At 38.9% G+C, this 19,645-nt stretch overlaps 1 protein-coding gene across 2 annotated transcripts in view; it reads right to left on the bottom strand.

Annotated features, from left to right (window-relative positions):
- Nucleotides 1-15,271: 15,271 nt before the first annotated feature.
- ANXA3 (annexin A3) overlaps nt 15,272-19,645 on the bottom strand; it is a 48,405-nt gene continuing 44,031 nt past the window's right edge. For both annotated transcript variants that reach the window (XM_020988370.2, XM_020988368.2), the window contains one exon: nt 15,272-15,498. In XM_020988370.2, the coding sequence (XP_020844029.1) occupies nt 15,439-15,498 (60 nt within the window). In that variant the 3' untranslated portion in view covers nt 15,272-15,438. The remainder of the gene's footprint in view (nt 15,499-19,645) is intronic.

Raw genomic sequence — 19,645 nt, 5'->3', positions numbered from 1 at the left:
CTTCTTAAGTGATCAAAAATAGAACAAATTATTGCATATGAATGTAACAGAATACTATTGATGAAGACTAAGAGAATCCTGGGTTGTATGAACTGACACGGAGTTAGAGGAAGAATTTCCATATGTTCAGCAACTTTGTAAAGAAAAACCACTTTAAAAGACCTAAGAACTCCGTATCTCCAGAGATGATGAAGCATGTTACCTACCTCTTAAGAGAATATGCAGGAGACACACATTTTTTTTGACATGGCCATGTGCTTACTTGCTATAACTGTTTTTTTTTCTTTTTCTCTTGGTTTTTAATAGGGAGCAAAAGAAGGAAGAGTCACCAATAGTAATGCCAAAAATAAAGCTATCTAGTCTTTCAGTTTCTTAGGTGTGGTATTTCTTTTAAATGTAAGATATATATGTCTGTATTTGAGTGCACGTATAGACTATCCCAAAAGTATCAGTGCAGTTTTAAACCATGGAAGCTCAAAATAAAACTTTTGGCACTCTATCTGTATTATGTGTGTGTGTCATTCTTTAAATATAAAAGACATGGCTTGTAGATGGCATGATTAGCTATGACCTGAGATCAAGTCCACCTTTGCAAGAGTAGGAAAAGGACTATGCTGTCACAATGAAGACTTCTGGGAAGGAGGGAAGAATAGGGTCCAGGACAGCCAAGATTGGGCAAAGGTTTGATAAAGATTCCTTTATCAAAGAAATCAGTAAACAGACATTAGAAAAGTTGTACAGATTAGAATATCCCAAAGAATAAAGACGATTAAATGAGCTCCTTCATTGGAAGTGAGATAAGGTTTCAGTTCAAACCAGGAAAGAGAAGGATCTTATTGAAAGGGAGTCCACTGTCATCAGTTTCTAGGGCTTCAAGGGGGCTCCCCTACATGTCTGATGCCCTGGTACTTCAGGCTGTTATTCAAAATTTTGCACTTTATTTCTATCTTGATCTGTTTCTCAAGATCCTATCTTAAAGTGTGTCTCCCCCAAACTGAAGTCCCTCCTCTACTCGTGCAGCATCATGGGTTGACGTTACATCTGCCAATCAGGAGTAGCATCCCTTTATACCATGTACAATGAAGGTCACAAAGGTATTCCTCAAGAAAACCACCCCAGACTTCTGCAGAAGCAAAGTTAGTCAACAACAACAATATTTAACTACTTGTTATGTGCCAGACAGTGGGCTGAATTCTGGAGATGCACATAAAAGCAAAAAGAAAGACTGTCTCAGCCCTCAAAAAGTTTACACTCTAATGGAGTTACAACACATAAAAGGAAGCTGAAAAACAATGGGAGGGGAAGGAGAGGGGAGTCAGGAGCAGGACCCAAAGAGGAATGGAGTGAACATGGCTGATCCATGTACTCTTCCTTAAAACAGAGGGTCCTGGAGGAACTGCGTAATCAAAGGAAGGAGCCACAAGGGCAGAAAAATATTCCAGTACAGAAAAAGGAGGGGGCGGAGCCAAGATGGCACAGTGAAAGCAGTGACTTGCTTGAGCTCTCCCCCAAACCCCTTCAAATACTCATAAAAAATGGCTCTAAACAAATTCTGAAGCAGCAGAACCCACAAAAAGACAGAGTGAAACAAATTTCCAGCCCAAGACAACCTGGATGATTGATCAGAAAGGTGTATCATGAAGGGCTGGGAGCGCAGCGCAGTGCAGCGTGGGTGCACAGGCCGCAGCGTGGGCGCGCAGGCTGCAGCAAACCTGGAGCAGGCCTCAGAGGACTGAATCTTGGGCAGCTGTGGAGGTTTCCAGGTTCCTCAATCCACCAATGCCAAAGACAACTTAGAAGGTCAGTGGGAAAAGTCTGTTTCTGTCGGTGGTCAGAGAGGAAGGCGGAGTTTCAGCTCCATTCCCCAAGAGCGTGGCACTGGGGGGGCAGCTGCTTCCCGAGCTTCCGGCCCACAGACTGAGGGGGAATCCTGTGCTGATTAGAGAGGGACTCCAGGGATCTCTTTGCCAGTGCTGAGGCAGGAATCTTTTGCTTTGCCTGGGTCACAATTCTGGGTGGCAGTGCTGGGGTGAGGGGGAGCGCTGGCGTGGTGGAGCTTGGAGTGGCTGTGGAGAGAAACCCCTCCTCACAGTTACAGGACAGAAAGGAATACTTGTGGTCACAGGCCAGGAAAGGAGTAAACACCTGCCCCTTATCATACCACCTTGGGAGAACTGAAAATTTACAGGTCCCTACAAGTATCTCTGAAAACAGCTACACAAACCCCTGAAGCTTGGGACAGTACACTCTCCACATTGGAAGCAGACTCTTACCTTAACAAAGAGTTTAAAACTCAAGTAATTGGCCGGGATCATGAGCAAGCAGCACAAAAAGAGTCAGACTATATTATCTTACTTTGGTGAAAAGAAGATCAAAATATACAAGCAGAAGAAGACAACAAAGTCAAAGCTCCTACATCCAAAGCCTCCAAGAAAAATATGAATCAGTCCCAGGCCTTGGAAGAGCTCAAAAGGGATTTTGAGAAGCAAGTAAGGGAAGTAGAGGAAAAACTGGGAAGAGAAATGAGAGTGATGCAAGAAAATCATGAAAAACAAGTCAACAGCTTGCTAAAGGAGACCCAAAAAAATACTGAAGAAAATAACACCTTAAAAAATAGCCTAACCCAAATGGCAAAAGAGGTCCAAAAAGCCAATGAGGAAAAAATGCCCTAAAAAGAAAAATTGGCCAAATGGAAAAGGAAGTCCAAAAGATTACTGAAGAAAATACTTCCTTAAAAATTAGAATAGAGCAATTGGAAGACAGTGACTTTATGAGAAATCAAGACACTGTAAAACAAATCCAAAAGAATGAAAAATTAGAAAACAATGTGAAATATCTCATTGGAAAAACAACTGACCTGGAAAATAGATCCAGGAGAGAGAATTTAAAAATTATTGGACTATCTGAAAGCCATGATCAAAAAAAGAGCCTAGACATCATCTTTCAAGAAATTATCAAGGAAAACTGCCCTGATATAGTAGAACCAGAGGGCAAAATAGAAATTGAAAGAATCCACAGATCTCCTCCTGAAAGAGATCCCCAAAGGAAAACTCCTAGGAATATTGTAGCCAAATTCCAGAGTTCCCAGGTCAAGGAGAAAATATTACAAGCTGCCAGAAGGAAACAATTCAAGTACTGTGGAAACACAATCAGGATAACACAAGATTTAGCAGCTTCTACATTAAAGGACTGCAGGGCATGGAATATAATATTCTGGAGGGCAAAGGAGATAGGATTACAACCAAGAATCACCTACCCAGCAAAACTGAGTATAATCCTTCAGGGGAAAAAATGGTCATTCAGTGAAATAGAGGACTTTCAAGCATTCCTGATGAAAAGACCAGAGCTGAATAGAAAATTTGACTTTCAAATACAGGACTCAAGTGGAACATGAAGAGGTAAACAGGAAAGAAATCATAAGAGACTTATTAAGATTGAACTGTTTACATTCCTGCATGGAAAGATGATATTTATAACTCATGAGACCTTTGTCAGTATTAGGGTAGTTGGAGGAAAAAAATATATGTATGTATAGATAGATAGATGATCGATAGATAGATAGATAGATAGATAGATAGATAGATAGATAGATAGATAGAGGGCACAGGGTGAGTTGAAGATTAAGGGGTCATATCTGGAGAATAAAATTAAGGGATGAGAGAGGATGATACTCGGAGAAGAAAGGGAGAGGTAGAATGGGGTAAATTATCTCACAAAAAAAACAGAAGAAGTCTCTTACAGTGGGGGAAACAGGGGAAGGTGAGAGGGAATGAGGAATCTTATTCTCATAGGATTTGGCTTAAGGAGAATAACATACACATTCAATTGGGTATGGAAATCTGTCTTACCCTACAGGAAAATAGGGGAGAAGGGGACAAGAGAGCAGGGGGTGATAGAGAGGAGGGCAGATTGGGAAAGAGGGTAATCAGAAGCAAATACTTCTGAGGAGGGACAGGGTCAAAAGAAAGAATAGAATAAATGTGAGGGCAGGATAGGATTAAGGGAAATAGAGTTAGTTTTTCACAACATGTCTACTAGGAAGTGTTTTGCATAACTGCACATGTACAACCTATATTGAGTTGCTTGCCTTTTCAATGAGGCTGGGTGGTGAGGGAGGAAGGGAGAAAACTTGGAACTCAAAGTTTTAAAAACACATGTTTTAAAAAAAATGTTTTCACATGCAACTGGGAAATAAAAAATACAGGAAATGGGGTACAGAAGTCTATCCTGCTCTACAGGAAAATAGAAGGGGAAGGGGATAAGAGAAGGGAGGGGGAGAGATAGAAGAGAAGGCAGACAGGGGAAGGGTATTCAGAATGCATGCCATCTTGGGGTAGGGGGAGGGGTGAGAAATTTGGAACTCAAAAACTTGTGGAAGTGAATATTGAAAACTAAAAATAAATAAATTTATATTGACTAAAAAAAAAAAGAAAGAAAAAGAAGGCTCCTGAATCATGGTGGTGAAGATGCCTCTTGGAGTGAGATGGCTAGTGGAGAATGATGGAGAAAGAAGTCTGGAAAGTCAAGAGCAGGGCTTGGAGAGGAGTAAAGGACTGAGGATTATATAAAGTTCATCCAGAATCATTTCAGTGAATCCCCTATTCTCTGAAAATCCCCTTAGGATCGCCCCCCCCCATCTCACACACTCTAAAATTGTTTACTCCCAAGTCTATAAATCAATTATTTCTTCCTTGCTCTATAAACCACATAGAGGCAGGAACACTACAGTTTTAACTAATTCATTTTCTCCCCTTTTGCTACTGTCTTCAAGGATTAAATAAAATTCTTCGACTTTGTAAAATTCATGATAACCAGTAAATTTTTCTCAGAACAGAGCTGATGCCAATGATCACGTTGGCACAAGTTGATTTTTGTGGCAAAAAAGCTATAGCACCAGTAAAATGGTTGTTAGGAAAAACCAATACGTACTTTAATTCTGTTTAGTCCCTGAGACTTGTGCAGATGGTACCAGAAGTGGGATGGGAAAATATATCTTCATCAGGTTTCTGTTGAAGGTTGAAAGTTGAAAAGCTTGAAAAAAAATGTTAGGTACTTTCCATAGTTCATGACACAAAGTATCCTTGGAAAAGCATCAAAACGAGGTCCATTTTCTCATCCTTCTCAACTAGAAACCAAGATGGCTTGCATTGTTTTTGCTTGTTTTTAATAGCTAGCTGAGTAGAAAGGACCATACAGTTTCAAGTTCTATCATATCCCTCTCTTGATCTCTTAGGATCTATTAGATCACTTTCTGCTGGTTTCAGGGAGAAACAAAAAAGAACTTTCATTTTTCATAAGCTTTTCTAGCCATTGTTATAGGAAAAGCAAACCTACCAGGCTAGAGATAACTGATGTGACATTAAGGATGTTAGAGAGGGAAAAGGTGCATGAAAAAAGAACAAAGATTACTACGGATTCTTTAAAATTTCCCTCACTTCTCACTTAGCACCGAATTTAGGGAATTCTCATTTCTCTTATCTAAATGTCTTGAGTTTCATTTTCTGGAAAGCTTTAACCTTTAGGACAAATGCTTTGGCATTTCTGCCTCAATTCACACATGGTGCTGAAAGCTACGAATCAGTTATGTCTTCCTTGTTCGATATGCCACACAAGTTCAGGAACATTACTGTTTTAACTAATTAATTTTCTTTCCCCTTGCTACTACTTTCAAAGTGAAACTAAGTGGTTATTCCACCCCCTAAGATAGATTGTCTTCTATTTTAAGTTATGTTCATTCCTAGAGTGAAGTGGGATTTTCCTCGTATGGAATGTTCAGAAAGATGTGGAGAAAGGTCAGAAATAAATGGTTTCTGGATTATCAACTGAAAGAGCCTTCATAGTAACAAGAAAATGCTTTGGAAATTGGTGTTCAAACAGTTCTGGAGCAAGTAGACTTTATAAGCGTGAGCTAGACTGAGAATCCACCTTTAACTAGACCTGCCCCCTAGTGAAAGTCAGAAGCACTCTCAGACGAAATACCACACTACAGAGTATTGGCTAGTCTTAATTTTTTTTTTCACTAAAAATTATAAACTTAATCAGCAAAAAGTGAGCTTTCAACATACACACCAGAAAATGAAAGGAGAATTCTCTTTAAGACCGTGACTCTCCGTTTTCTATGACTTGCTTTAAAAAAAATAATAATAATCCCATATGTTACATTCAAAACCACCCTGCTTGTTCAGGTAACCTTCTAAATTTCTCTCTATGACCCTCGTTTTTGAGAAGTCGGGTGGGGTGTCACAACTGCTAACTCCCTCCCAAGTCTCTCAATTACAAACCAGGAAAAATGAAGAAAAAAGAAAACCTTCTAAAAATAAGCATAATCAACAAAATCAACCAAATATCTTTAGCTGCCCATCCACCTTTATCTATACTATCTCTGCCCTTAGCCAGTCTACCTCTGTCTCTCTGTTGTATCTATTTATCTATATTAGCCTGTCTGTCTTACCTATAGCCTCACTTTCTATCTGTATATTATCTATCTCTATCTCTTCATCTTCCCTCCCCTCTCCATCAGTTCTCTGTCAGGAAGTTGGCAACATGCTTTAGCATAAGTACTTGGGAGCCATGCTTAGTCATGACAGTTATCAACATCTTTCAGAATTGTTTCTCTACACAAAGTTGTTATGTTTGTATAAATTCTTCTCCTGGTTCTGCTCACTTCACTCTCCATCAGTTCACAATGCCCAGAATATGCTGAAATAGTTTCTTTCATCATTTCTTATGGTGCAATGATATTCCATTACATTCCCATGCAACAATTTGCTTAGCCATTCCCCAGTTGTTTAAGTGGCAACATAAGACACATTCTTCAGTATCAGTTTTTGCTATTCTTTCTCCCTCACCCCATTTAATGCCCCAATTCAGAATCAGGAAGTTTGTTTTGCTTCCTTCAGTATAATCCTCTCATAACACTGCTCCCTCCCCATTTGATTCCCTATCAAGGTCGATGTATGTCTCCCCCAAACTATGCATATGTTCAATGCTCCTTTGTCCATTTCAGAACTGTAAGGTTCATAGATGCCTGCTCCCCCTACTCCTTTCTCCATATTTGTTACCTTTGTTCTCACACTGAGAGATAGCAAATTTCACCCCCTTCTTAATTCAGTCTACACTATGTATTCCTCCTTTTATCCTCCCTTCTCTTTTCCCTCCTCAAGTGCTCCGAACAGATCCAGTCTCCTCCGAGTTCTTACTTACTTTGAAGACATCAAGGTTCTGAAGGGACAGCTTTCTTCTGCCTCTAATCGAATGTCAGATTACATCATCACATAACCCCTTCTAGTTGTTCAGATAAACGGATCTTTCTAGGTTTCTCTGGACTCTTAAGTTTGTATCTCAAAGTTTCCACCTACTACTAGTCTTGTCATCAGAAATGTTTCAAAGTTCTCTATTCTGCTTAAGGTTATTTTTTTTTCACCATGAAAGATTATGTTCAGCTTTACAGGTTGAGTTATTTTTGGTTATAAGTACATCTCTTTTGCCTTTTGGTATATAATCACAGAATTCCTGAGTTGGAAAGACCCAACCCATCTAATTCAGCCCATTACCTAAAATCAGTCTCCAAGTCGACATTCCCTGCCCCTGCAAAAAATGGTCAGATCTTTAATGAAAAATAAACCAAGAGGGCAAAATCACTCTCACTTCTTTGCAATTCGGGCCTATTGCTCCCAGTTCTGACCTATGAGGGCAGGCAGCACAATGTGAAATCCCCCCTTCCCACAGCCTTTCAAGGATTTGAAAACAGATATGGTGTCCCAGCACCAACCCCCTTAAACATTTTAACTTCCTTCAACTTATCTTCCCATGACATGGATGCAAAACCCTTCTCTATCCCAGCTCATCCCCCCAGGACAACCCCCAACTTATCTTTTCTAACCCTTGGGGACCCAGACTGATAACAATGGTACCAGATGTGGTCTCACTCAAGCAAATGACAATAGTCCTTGCTTTTCTTGGAAGCTGTACCTTGGAAGCAGGCCGAGACTGGATTAGTTTTTGTGACTACCACTTCATATCACTGACTCCTATGGAAACTTCATTCCTCTAAAACCCTTAGGTCTTTTTTCAGAACAACTTCTGTCTCCTCTATCTTGCATTTTTAATTGTTACATTTTTAAACCTGAACAATATTTTATAGCTAGGTGGTACAGTGGACAGAGCACAGGGCTTGGAGTGAGGAAGACCTGAGTTCAAATCTAGTCTCAGACATTTACAACTGTCTGACCCTGGACAAGTCACTTCACCCTATTTGCCTCAGTTTCCTCCTCTGTAAAATGAGCCAGAGAAGAAAATGGCAGAGTGTTCTAGAATCTTTACATAGAAAATCCTAAATGGGGTCACAGAGTTGGACACAACTGAAATAATTCAATAACAAACAACAATATTTTACATTTATTCCTATTAAACTTCATCTTATCAGATTCAGCCCAGTATTCTAGCCCACCAAGATTTTTAGAGCCTGACTCTGGTATTCCAATTTATTAGCCATTTCCCCTAGCTTTGTATTGACTTCAAATGTCATGAACGCTCCATTTATGACTTTTTCTATGGCATTGATAAAAATGTTAAATGGAACAGGTGCATGTCCTTATAGGTGCCATTCCACCGGAATCCTTCTAATTTGGTATTTAATCATAACCAGTCACTTTTTGAGGCCAGTCATTCAAGTCAACAAGATTTTGTTGAGTGCTTCCTCAGAAATGCAAAAAGGACAGGCTGTGCCCTCAAACAGCTTGCTTTCTAATGGGGTAGGGTAATAACACCTAAAAGGGAGCTGAAAAAAGATAGGTGAGGGAGATGAAGGTATCTGGCAGGGGGCATTGTAGAAAATTATGAAAAGTCCCCTGTTGAGGAATGAAGACCTGGGTCTTCTTAAAAATGGAGGTTTTAAGAGAACTAGACAATAAAGAGGAAAGGCTACAGGGGTAGAAAATACTTTCATTGTGTGAAGCGAGCTTCCAGGATGAAGAGGTTTCTGGGGCATTGTACAGAAAGTCCAGGAGAGTCACTCAACCAATTCCATCCAATTGTACTATTGTCTAGCCCATATCTCTCCATCTTTTCTGTAAGAATGGCATGAGAGATTTTCCCTAATACTTTGCAAAAATCTAGTTAAATTATAGCCATAGAACTCACTTGACCTACCGGGTTAGCAGCAAACCTGTCAAAAAAAGAATTAAGTTTAGACTGGTATGAATCGCCTTTGAGGAAGTAATACTAGCCCATTGAGTTCCTTACTTCATTTTCTAGGTGTTCACTAATTGTCTCTTTATTAATTCCTTCTAGAATTTTGTCAGAATTGAGACAGAGCTTAGTGGCCTATAGATTACAAACTGTATTGTCATCCCATTTTTGGAAATCAAGACTCCTTTCTGTGACTTGCAGGAATTTTCCCATTCTCCACAACATTTCAAGTATCATCAACAGTGTGGTTTTTCTGTTGTTGTTCTTAGTTTTCTTCATTAGCATGAGGCTAATTCTTCATTAGCCTCATCTCATTCTGACCTTAAGCACTCCTGATCCTATTTTTTTTTTTTGTGAGGCAGTTGGGGTTAAGTGATTTGCCTAGGGTCACAGCTAGTAAGGGTCTGAGTCAGAATTTCAACTCAGGTCTTCTAGCCATTGTATTCATTGTATCACCTGATCTAAAAAATAACATATGCTTCACTTGGCAAAGTTTAAAACAGTACATAAACTCTAGCTTTCTTATGTTCCCATGCCATACTTTCGTATTTATTTGCTGTTATCTGGCCTTGTTTCCATCTTTTGTACATATGTTATATTTTCATGACAATACTGTTTCTATTTTTTCATCCATTGATCTCCACCCAAATGCTCTCCACACTTCCATTCTCTAGTTCCTGGATTTCCTCACATGAGTATACACAAATACTTTTCAACCCATTGCAATCTGACTTCACTCAACAAGACTGCATATGTGTAATCTTTATCAAATTGTTTGCCTTCTCAATGATAAGGAAGGGCAGGGAGGGTGGGAGAGAATTTAGAATTCAAAATTGTAAAAAAAGAAAAGTTAAAAATTGTTTTTTACATATAACTAAGAAAAATTAAATATTAAAATTTAAGAAAGAAAAACACAACTTAATGTCATAAGCCTTTGTTTTGAGTAATGATGCAACTGTTCCATTTGATACATAGGTGCTTAATAAATGCTTATTGACAATATATTGACGAAAAAAATAAACTCACAGTTCATCCATTAACATGCCTGTTTTCCTTTGGATGTGTCAGCACTCATCATTTTCCTTTTTCTGTCTGATGGTCATGAGGGAGAATCTCAGAGTTGCTTTAATGTGCATTTCTCTCATCATTAGCAATTTGAAGCATTTTTTTTCACGTGGCTATTTGTAGCTTGGATTTTGTCCTTTGAAACCTTCCTGTTAATATCTTTTGACCATTTGTCAGTTGAGGAATGGCTCTCATTCTTTTAAATTTGAATCAATTCCTTATGTTTCCTGGAAATGAGACTTTAATCAGAGAAACTTACTTTGAAGATTTTCCCCCCCAGTTAATGGTTTCCTTTCTAATCTTAGCTGCATTCAATCTACACCCTCTTTTTTTAAACTTAATTTTACTTTTTTTTAACTGCTGAGAATCCACTTTATCTCTTTCTTGCATTTCTCCCCCTCTCCCAATCAAGAAAAGAAAGAAAAACAAAACAAAGTCCTTGTATTAGCCATGTCCAAAAAATTACATCTCAGTCCACATCCTGAGTCCATCATCTCTGTTAGGAGTTGAGTAGCATGTTTCATCCTGAGTTCTTTGGAATCTGGCAGGTCACTGTGTGGATTACAGTTTCATACCTTTTCTTTATAAAAAAAAAAAGAGGGCATTAAGAGAAAAGGGGTGTGCCCTTAGATGGTGTTTAGCTGCTTCTCTTCCCTTGCCCTTCTTCTCTTTGCCTCACCCAGAGTTCAATGACAAGTTCTTATCCTTTCTTTCTTTTTAAACTCCTCTTTATGATCCACCCTTCATAGTTACAGTTTGTTTTACTTACGACTAATCGTTCTCTTAATCTGCTCTCCCTATCATTTCCCCTTTGGCCTTCTCTCCTTTCCCTCCTGTTTCCCTGTTGAGTGAAATATATTTCTGCACCCAATTCTGTGATTGTGTGCGTGTGTGTGTGTGTGTGTGTGTGTGTGTGTATGCATGTATGCTTCCCTCCTTTAGCCAATTCAAAAGTGAGGTTCAAGTGCTGCCTGCTCCCCTCTATCCCTTCCTCATGGTTTATATAGTCTCTTACTTGTGCACTCAGATTATGTGAGATACTTTTCCCCACCCTTTCTCTTCGTTTCTTCCCAACTCCCAGGCCTTCTGCCTAATTAGACTCCATCTATGACTCTTGATGATGATCAATTTCTGAAGAGACACATAAGTCATCTCCCCATATTAGAATGTAAACAGTTCATTTTTGTTTAATAGCTAATGACTATTAGTTCATTCATATTTACCTATTTTATGTTTCCCTTGACTCCTTTGTTTGTATTTCAGTTTCTATTCTGGCCTTATCTTTTCATTCAGACTGCTTGGAAGTCCTCTAACTCATTAAAGGCATATTTTCTCCCCATAGAATTATACTCAGTTTTTCTGAGTAAGTTATTATTGATTGTAATCCTTTCCTTCTCCCCACCCCACCTCCCATCTTTTGAACCATTATATTCTAAGCTCTCTGCTCCTTTAAAGTGGTGCCTGCTTAATCTTTTGTGATGTTGACTTACAAACGGTGGGATGGTTTGGAGAATAGGGAGAGGAGGGGAGCAGCCCTAGCCAGGAGTTCTTCTGGGCTGGCTGGGGTAGAGAAGTGGGGAGCAATGCCCCATAGATTTCACTTCAGGAGATGAGACCTAGAGGAAGCTTCTCCACAGAAGATTTCTGGGAAGGATATAGACAAAGTTACCCAAGATAAAAAGGCATGGGTAGATTGTGATGTATACCAATTATTAGAACACACATATATCTCACAAATCCACCAAAGTTAAGAAAAAATAATTGCCATGTTCAAATATGTGTAACTATCAGATGTCACTGTGGATGGCAAAGTTGACTGGTTTGTATTCTCTCCTTCCTGTTCTTCCCCTCTTTCTGGAAAGGAGCAGCATTGAATTTAAAGGTCATACCTATTTCTTCCCATGGGGTCAGTTTGGGGCATGATCTTTTCTTTGTTCACTGTCCTTTCCTACCTCAATAATCAATAGGCATTTATTTTTCATCTACTATGTACCAGGCAATGTGCTGCTAGAGATAAAAAAGAAGGCAAAAGGCAGTCCCTGGCCTCAAGGAGTTTACAATCTAAATGGGGAGACAACATGCAAACAAATATATACAAAGCAAGTTAGATACAGGATAAATAAGAAATAATAAACAGAGGGAGGGCACTAGAATTAAGGAAGAATTAGGGAAGTCTTCCATTAAAAAGACAGGATTTTAGCTGGAACTTAAAGGAAGCCAGGGAGGTCAGCAATTACAGTGGAAAAGGAAGAAAACCCCATACACAGAGGAAAGCCAAAGAGAATGCCCAGAGTTGAGAGATGGAGTGTCTCGTTCATGCAACAGCCAGGAGGCCAGGATCACTGAATTAAAGAGTGTTTGGCAGGGAGTACGGTGTAAGAAGACTGGAAAGCTAGGAGGGGTTAAGATGTGAAGGGTTTTGAATGCCAAACGGAGCATTTTATATTTGACCATAGAGGCAATAGGAAGTCATTGGATTTTATTAAGTAAAGGGGTGACGTGGTTAGATCTGTGCTTTAGGAAAATGATTTTAGTGGCTGGTCAGGGGATGGATTGGAGTGAGGAGAGACTTTAGGCCAACCCATCCACAATCAGTTGCAATAATCCAGGCACAGACATGATGGCCTGCATTAGAATGGTGGCAATGTCAGAGGAAAGAATGGGGTATATTCAAGAGATGTAGTTGATATGGAAATGTTTTGCATAATTCACTTGTGTAATGGCTATCACAATATTTTCTTCCTTAATGGGTGAGAAAGGGGCTGGAAGGAGGGAGAGAATTTTTAAAGAATGTTAAAAAAAATTTTTTTTAAAGAAAAAGAGATCTGAAAAAAGAGAGATGTTGCAAAGGTGAAATCTACTGGCTTGGGCAACAGATTGACTATGGGGAGGGTGATGGGGTTGAGAGACAGTGCAGAGTCTAGGATGACTCCTAGGTTGTGAGTCTGAGGGACTGGGAGGATAATATTGTCCTTTACAGTAAAAGGGAAGGTAGGAGGTAGGAAGGGTTTAGGGGAAAAGATAATGAGTTCTATTTTGGATATATCGTGTTTAAGAAGTCTACTGGACATCCAGTTTAAAATAATCTGAAAGGCAGTTAGAGAAGTGAAATTGGAGATCAGCACCAATTTTGGGGCTTGGGGCAAGATAGGTAGATTTTGAGAATCATCAGCATAGAGATGGGAACTAAACCCATGGGAGCTGATGAAATCACAAGGTGAAGTAATATATGTGGGGAAGAGAAAAGGCCTAGGATCAAACCCTGAGGGAAATCTACAGTTGAAAGGCTATCTGGAGGAGGATAGGTAAAGGAAGAACGTGGAGCGAATGGTGTCCTAGAGATGAGAGAATGTCGGGGAGGAGAGGGTGATCCACAGTACAGAGAGATCTAGGAGAATGAGGACTGAGAAAAGGCCATTGGATGAGGGAGGGACAGAATTTGGAACTCAAACTAAAAAAGTGAATGTGAAAAACATTTTAAATAAACATTTCAAACTAAAAATAAAAGGAAAGAAATAAAAAAGAAAAGGTCATTGGGTTTAGAAATAAGAGATCATTAGTAACTTTGGAGACAGCATTGTCGGTGGAAGGACGAAGCAGGAAACCAGATTACCTGCCGCCTCCCTCCGTCACCAAAGGTACTGGGGATTTATTATGCAAACCCTGTTGCAACATTAAGCTTGCTTCTTGCTTAGGCATAATATGGTGGCCCTCAGGTATACATGGCCCTCTTTTCCATGGTTTTATGGAATTTAATTATAACAGTTCAGACCCTTAGGAAAATTTCCTAACATTTACCCAAAGGTTTAGCTCCCTGACCTAATCTAAATTTTGTTCATTTTTAGCTAACTCCTGACTTTCTCTATTCCTTTTTTCTGGGCAGAAAAAATAAGTATAGAGACATGCAATGTAAAACCTTTATGACTGACCATGGGTGTCTATATGAGACAAAATCAGGATAAAGGAAACATCCTAGATAAAAAAACAGAATAGAGTATATAACAGTGCCTATTATCAGGCCTTTCCCTCAATCTTTGAATGGGAGATTACAGCTGTCTGATACTTCTGGACCACCAGGTAGTCCATTATAATCTCTTCCATCTCTGCAAAGTTTAGTGTGCTCTCACTCCCTCTCTTCTTCTTCCTCTGCTCTGTCTCTTTATCACACACACACACACACACACACACACACACACACACACACACACACACGCCCCTCTCATCCCTCTCAGAGGTGACTTCTCATATGTCCCAGTGCTGAAGGATGGGGAGGGGAAGAGGGACAATCGAGGATTCCACCACTGCTGCCGCCGCTGTGGAATTCAGCTAGTAATCCTAGCTCCTCCTTTTCAGCTTTTCCTCCCATAGACTGTATCTATCCCCCTTTTTGAAAACTGGACATAACTCAAATCTACCTCCTAGATCAAAGTCACTCAAATCTCTGTCTGAACTGAAAGGGATGTACCTCTGAACCTCAAATCCTTATATGGGATTTTTCCAAATAAATTCTTTTTTGCCAAATCACTAGGGAGAAAGAGGGATGAAGAAAAGTTCTAAACTCTCATCCTGGGGGAAACACTAGTTGGTATAAAACAGCTACAATGAATGAACACAGTTCTTAATGGAAACAATTAATTGCATAATTTAGACAATGCTCACCGAAGGTCAAATTAAAATGTTTTTCTACCATTCCAATATACCCACCATCACTTTACAGGAATCAGATCGCCTTTCATTTTTTTCATGCTCAGTAGACTGTTTCCAGCATTAATCATTTGACAACACAAGGCTTTTTTTTTTAATTGTTTCTAGCAGGAATCGCTCAACAATTGTGATAAAAGATGAACTAAGACGAATGATCTTTAGTGAGAAGGAAGCTTTTATTGCCTTGAATTTTTCTAAATGCTTTTCCAAATACTGTATTTGATTCCTACTTCCCAGGCAGATGCCCATTTTGGAATGATTTGATCCAACTCTTATTTTAAAATGCATTTTAAAGACACAGTTACATGACATGTGAGGTGCACACAAGTGAGGTTTTATTTATTATGAAACAATGAAAATTAAAATTAAGAAAACATGCTGTTATTTCCATTGGCTTGTGTATTTGCTGGCTCCAAGAAAGCAGTTATATGTTCATAGTTCAGTAGATGAAGTTGAGAGGCACTTGGAGATTAACTTTCCTCAGTCATCTTCACCACAAATCTTCAGGAGGGCAGTCCCATAGTCCCCAGAAGTATCTGACTGCAAGGACAAAGTGGGGTCAGATAGGGAGTGAAACGGAGGCCATATTAATAAAAGAGGATTTTTTAAAAAAAGGAAAATACTAGATCTTTGGGAAAAGGTATGGTTTTTCATGGTATAAGGAAGACTTTGTTGTTGTTTTAACAACAAAGGATTTCTTAGGTGATAGTGTGTGTGTGTGTGTGTGTGTGCGCGCGCATGCCTGCGTGCCAGCAGTAGGCATTGGGGATATGAAAACAAAAATAAAATTAATTCCTGCCCTCAAGAAGCTTACCTTCTATTTCATAATTAGGACCCTGGCATCAATCACAGTCTTCTATCTAAGGGAGATTCTTTGGAAAATGTATTAACAGGGACCAATTTAGTAAACTATAGGCTTAATTCTATCCTCTGAACCCCCTCTATGAGTATTTTACAACCAAAGATTATTATAATTGATGTTAATTACTTCATATGTTCATATATTGCATACGTATAATAGCTTCTTGGGCTACATAGATAATATATTCAATATTTCTAAAAAAAATGTTAACACTACAATTCTGTAAAACTGATGACAAAATAGGCCAATGGGAAAGAAAGAGATGAGAATGATACTTAGAGATCTGGCTTCTCGTCACAGCTTGGCTCCGCCCATTCCTAGCGATATGCTTGGTACAGGTTATTTTACTTCTCTGAATCTACTTCCTCATCTGTACTACACAAGGACTGGTCCCTTCTCGAACTGACAATCAACATACTATTATAATTCTTTGGTCATTCTTAGTTTTAATACAGAATTGATGCTCTTTAAAATATGAACAAGGCATTTGAATTTTCTCAATTGAAAAAAATAGGATATTCATCTCTTTAATGAAAAGGAAAGAATGTTAGACTAGCTCAGGAAAAAAAGAAGATCACAAAAAGTTCCCTTTTCTAATGCTTAAAGCAGTTGGGCAACCTTTCCTGTGAGATTGGTTTCTGCTGTTGCCATACATTACTAGGAAGTAGTGCTCTAATTCCTTAAAATGAAATATACTCATTGTGCAATGATAAGTCAGAAATTTTTTTTTTAATTTGGTTTTGTCCAGGCTTGTGATTTCATCAGTACTAGGAATTCCCAATATAAAGACTCCTTCCATCCACAAATGAAGAAGTAACTGCTTGGGGCAGTGAAAGGTTAAGTGATCTGCCCAAGGTCAGAGCATTTGAGGTTGGATTTGAGCCTAGGTCTTCTAGACACCCAGGCCACCCCTCAGTTACAATGTTAATGCTACCACCCCCCTTCAATGGTGTTATCAGGTATCCTGGTTTCAGATTCCAAGAGATCTAGCTCTTCTTTCACTAAACAGAGTACATGCAGCTCCTATGAATTGCCCTGAAGTGATACTTGGACTTGCAGTCAGGAAGACCTGAGTTTGAATTCTCTCTAGCTATGTGATCCTAGGCAAATCACTTAACCTCTCTCAGACACAGTTTGATAAAATGATAACAGCCCCTATCTCACAGGGTCCTTCTCAGGATCAAATGAGGTAACATACGTGAGATATTTTGTAAACCTTAAAGAGTTACATAAATGCTAGCTATTATTATTGTAGTTTTTTTCCCCATGCACATACACACTACCTTCCTTTAATTGTTAAATAATTCACAAGAGGCTTTACCATTTGATCATATAAAATGTGGTTATGAAATGTGTGCCAACTGGATAGGATACAGTGGTTAGTAACCCATTTACGGTAAAGCAATAAAAACAGAATTTATTTCCAAAAATAAAATAAAATAAAATACGAGGAAGGACTCGGCTGATATATTGGTCAGTTTTAATGACTTGCTTTTTTCCCCCCTCTCTTTTTATTCTTTGTTACCAGGCATGATAGGGGAGCAGAGAGGAACACCTTTTGAAATGACAGTGATGGAAAAATAAAAGCTATTAATTTTTTTTAATTAGAGAGAGAAGTGGGAATGAACTCTTCCACACAGCATCTTTTACGGGCAAATTTCCCAGTCTCTTTTCTCTAAAATCAACCCAAAACATTCTGGTTCCAAAATGGCAGTGGATTTGTTATAATGCAAGGTTTTATCTAGAAATATCTCATCTTGGTTTGGCTTGCTCAGAAGTCCTCTGTGATTTTTGTTTTATTGTAGGTTAAGCCAACGGGTGAAAATCTTATTACCTGACAAGTTGTAGAATTGTAATACTTCCAACGGAAAGGAGACAGGTGGAGAAAGTCACTAGAAATGGGGCAAGGGCAGAAATGCCATAAAATCATTAACATGTGTAATTAGATTAGAATGACTCCCAGCAATAGTGCATAGGTTTGCTTTGGGCAGATTCATTATCTATTCCAGGTTGGCCCTCATTGTCTTTTATTATTATTTCCTTTCTACATGGCAAAGTTTCTTTTGAATTAGAGGCAGCTAAGCAATTTTTCGGTGCCTTATAAAAGATTTCACTAAAAAAGCCAACACTGGTCCTTTTGAATCAGGGTTCTAAGGAGGAAATAGAACATTACATAAATGTGTTCTTCCCCCATACTTAATGCCATCATTAATTCTTAGAAAAACACTTAATACTGAAAAAAATTAATGTATTGTTGATAACATTCTAAGTATGGGCAAAATTTAGAATCAACCAATTAGTCAATTAGCATTTATTAAGCACCTACTATGTGTCGGGCATTGTTCTAGATGCTAAGAATACCAAGACAAAAAAAAAAGAATGCCTTCAAGTTACTTGTATTCTACTTGGGGAAACAACACGAACACATATATAAGGGAGGTATTGAGATAAAGTTAAAAGCAAGCTGGATTTGGAGTCCGAGACCTGGGTTCAAATGCATACTTTTGCCGAAGCTATTCCCCCATGCCTAGAATCACTCCATCCTGACTTTCTTCTCTCAAAATCACTAGCTTCTTTCAAAGCTCATTTCAGGTGGCACCCTCTCCATGAAGCCTTCCTGTTAGCATCCTGCTCCTCATACACCTATGCCCCATTAGTACTTTCTCCTTTCTAAACTGTCATTGTGTTTATGTATATGTTATATCCTCCAGGTAAGCTCCCTGAGGAGGACTAGTTCAATTTCGTTTTATGCTGAGGATACAGCTCTCATATAGTAGGTACTTACACATGTCATTCAGTTGTTTTTCAGTGTTGTCCAAATCTTTATGACCCCATTGGGGGTTTTCTTGGCAAAGACACTGGAGTGAGTTGCCATTTCCTTCTCCAGCTCATTTTACAGATGAGGAAACTGAGGCAAACAGGGTTGAGTGACTTGCCCAGGATCACACAGCTAGTAAGTGTCTGAGGCCAGATTTGAACTCAGGAAGATGAGTCTTCTTGACTGCAGGTCTGGCGCTCTATCCACTGTGCTACCTATAGGCCCACTTGTATATAACATGAGCTTAATTAATATTTGTTGAATTTAATTGATTTGAATTGAATTAGTAACTACATGAGAGCCAATCTAATTTAATATTTCTTTGCTTAGCATAGTGCCTGGCACATAGTAGGTGCTTAATAAATGTTTCTTGATTGATTGTTCCCTAAGAATACTGCAGGGCTCACAGCATGATGATGATGACAGTTGATTACAACAATAATAGTAATAATAGTTCTGACATTGAGTTCTTTAAGGTTTGTGAAGGACTGTGCATATACTGTCGTCTAATTCTGCATACGGTACAATATTATAAAGTGCAAGAGAGTGGACCAACTCTGCATCAGCTCCAGAGCACGGGTTGGAAACTCCCCTTTACACAGAACCCTGACATCACTCTGTGCTCCTACTGGTTTGCCTGTGCTCAGCAGGGACCCTTCCCACTAAGTAAAGATTTCCCTTAGGTGGAGTTCAGTTCAGAAACTGGAACTTTATTATTGAAAGCCCAGAGACCACAAATTCACACATTAATATGGAGAAGAAAACCTAAGCTTCTTCTCTGAAGGATTCAGAGCAGTAAAAAAACAGGTACGGAGAATTTATTTAAAAAAAAGTCTTAGTGAAGAACCAGGAAAATAATTTGACTTACTATGACATAAATGGAAATAACAACAACAAAATCCAGATAAAACACTTAGTAATTTTAATGATTAATAAAATGAAAAACACCTCCCTGCTTCCTTTGCAAGAATAAGGAATACTGCATATACTGTCAGACTCAGGTGGTT

The sequence above is a fragment of the Phascolarctos cinereus genome, unplaced genomic scaffold (assembly GCF_003287225.1).
Source record: "Phascolarctos cinereus isolate Bilbo 61053 unplaced genomic scaffold, phaCin_HiC Scaffold_9;HRSCAF=440, whole genome shotgun sequence".
In the NCBI taxonomy this organism is placed as follows: Eukaryota; Metazoa; Chordata; class Mammalia; order Diprotodontia; family Phascolarctidae; genus Phascolarctos; species Phascolarctos cinereus.
Note: the sequence above shows the minus strand (reverse complement) of the source record. Positions and strands in the feature narration are given on the sequence as shown.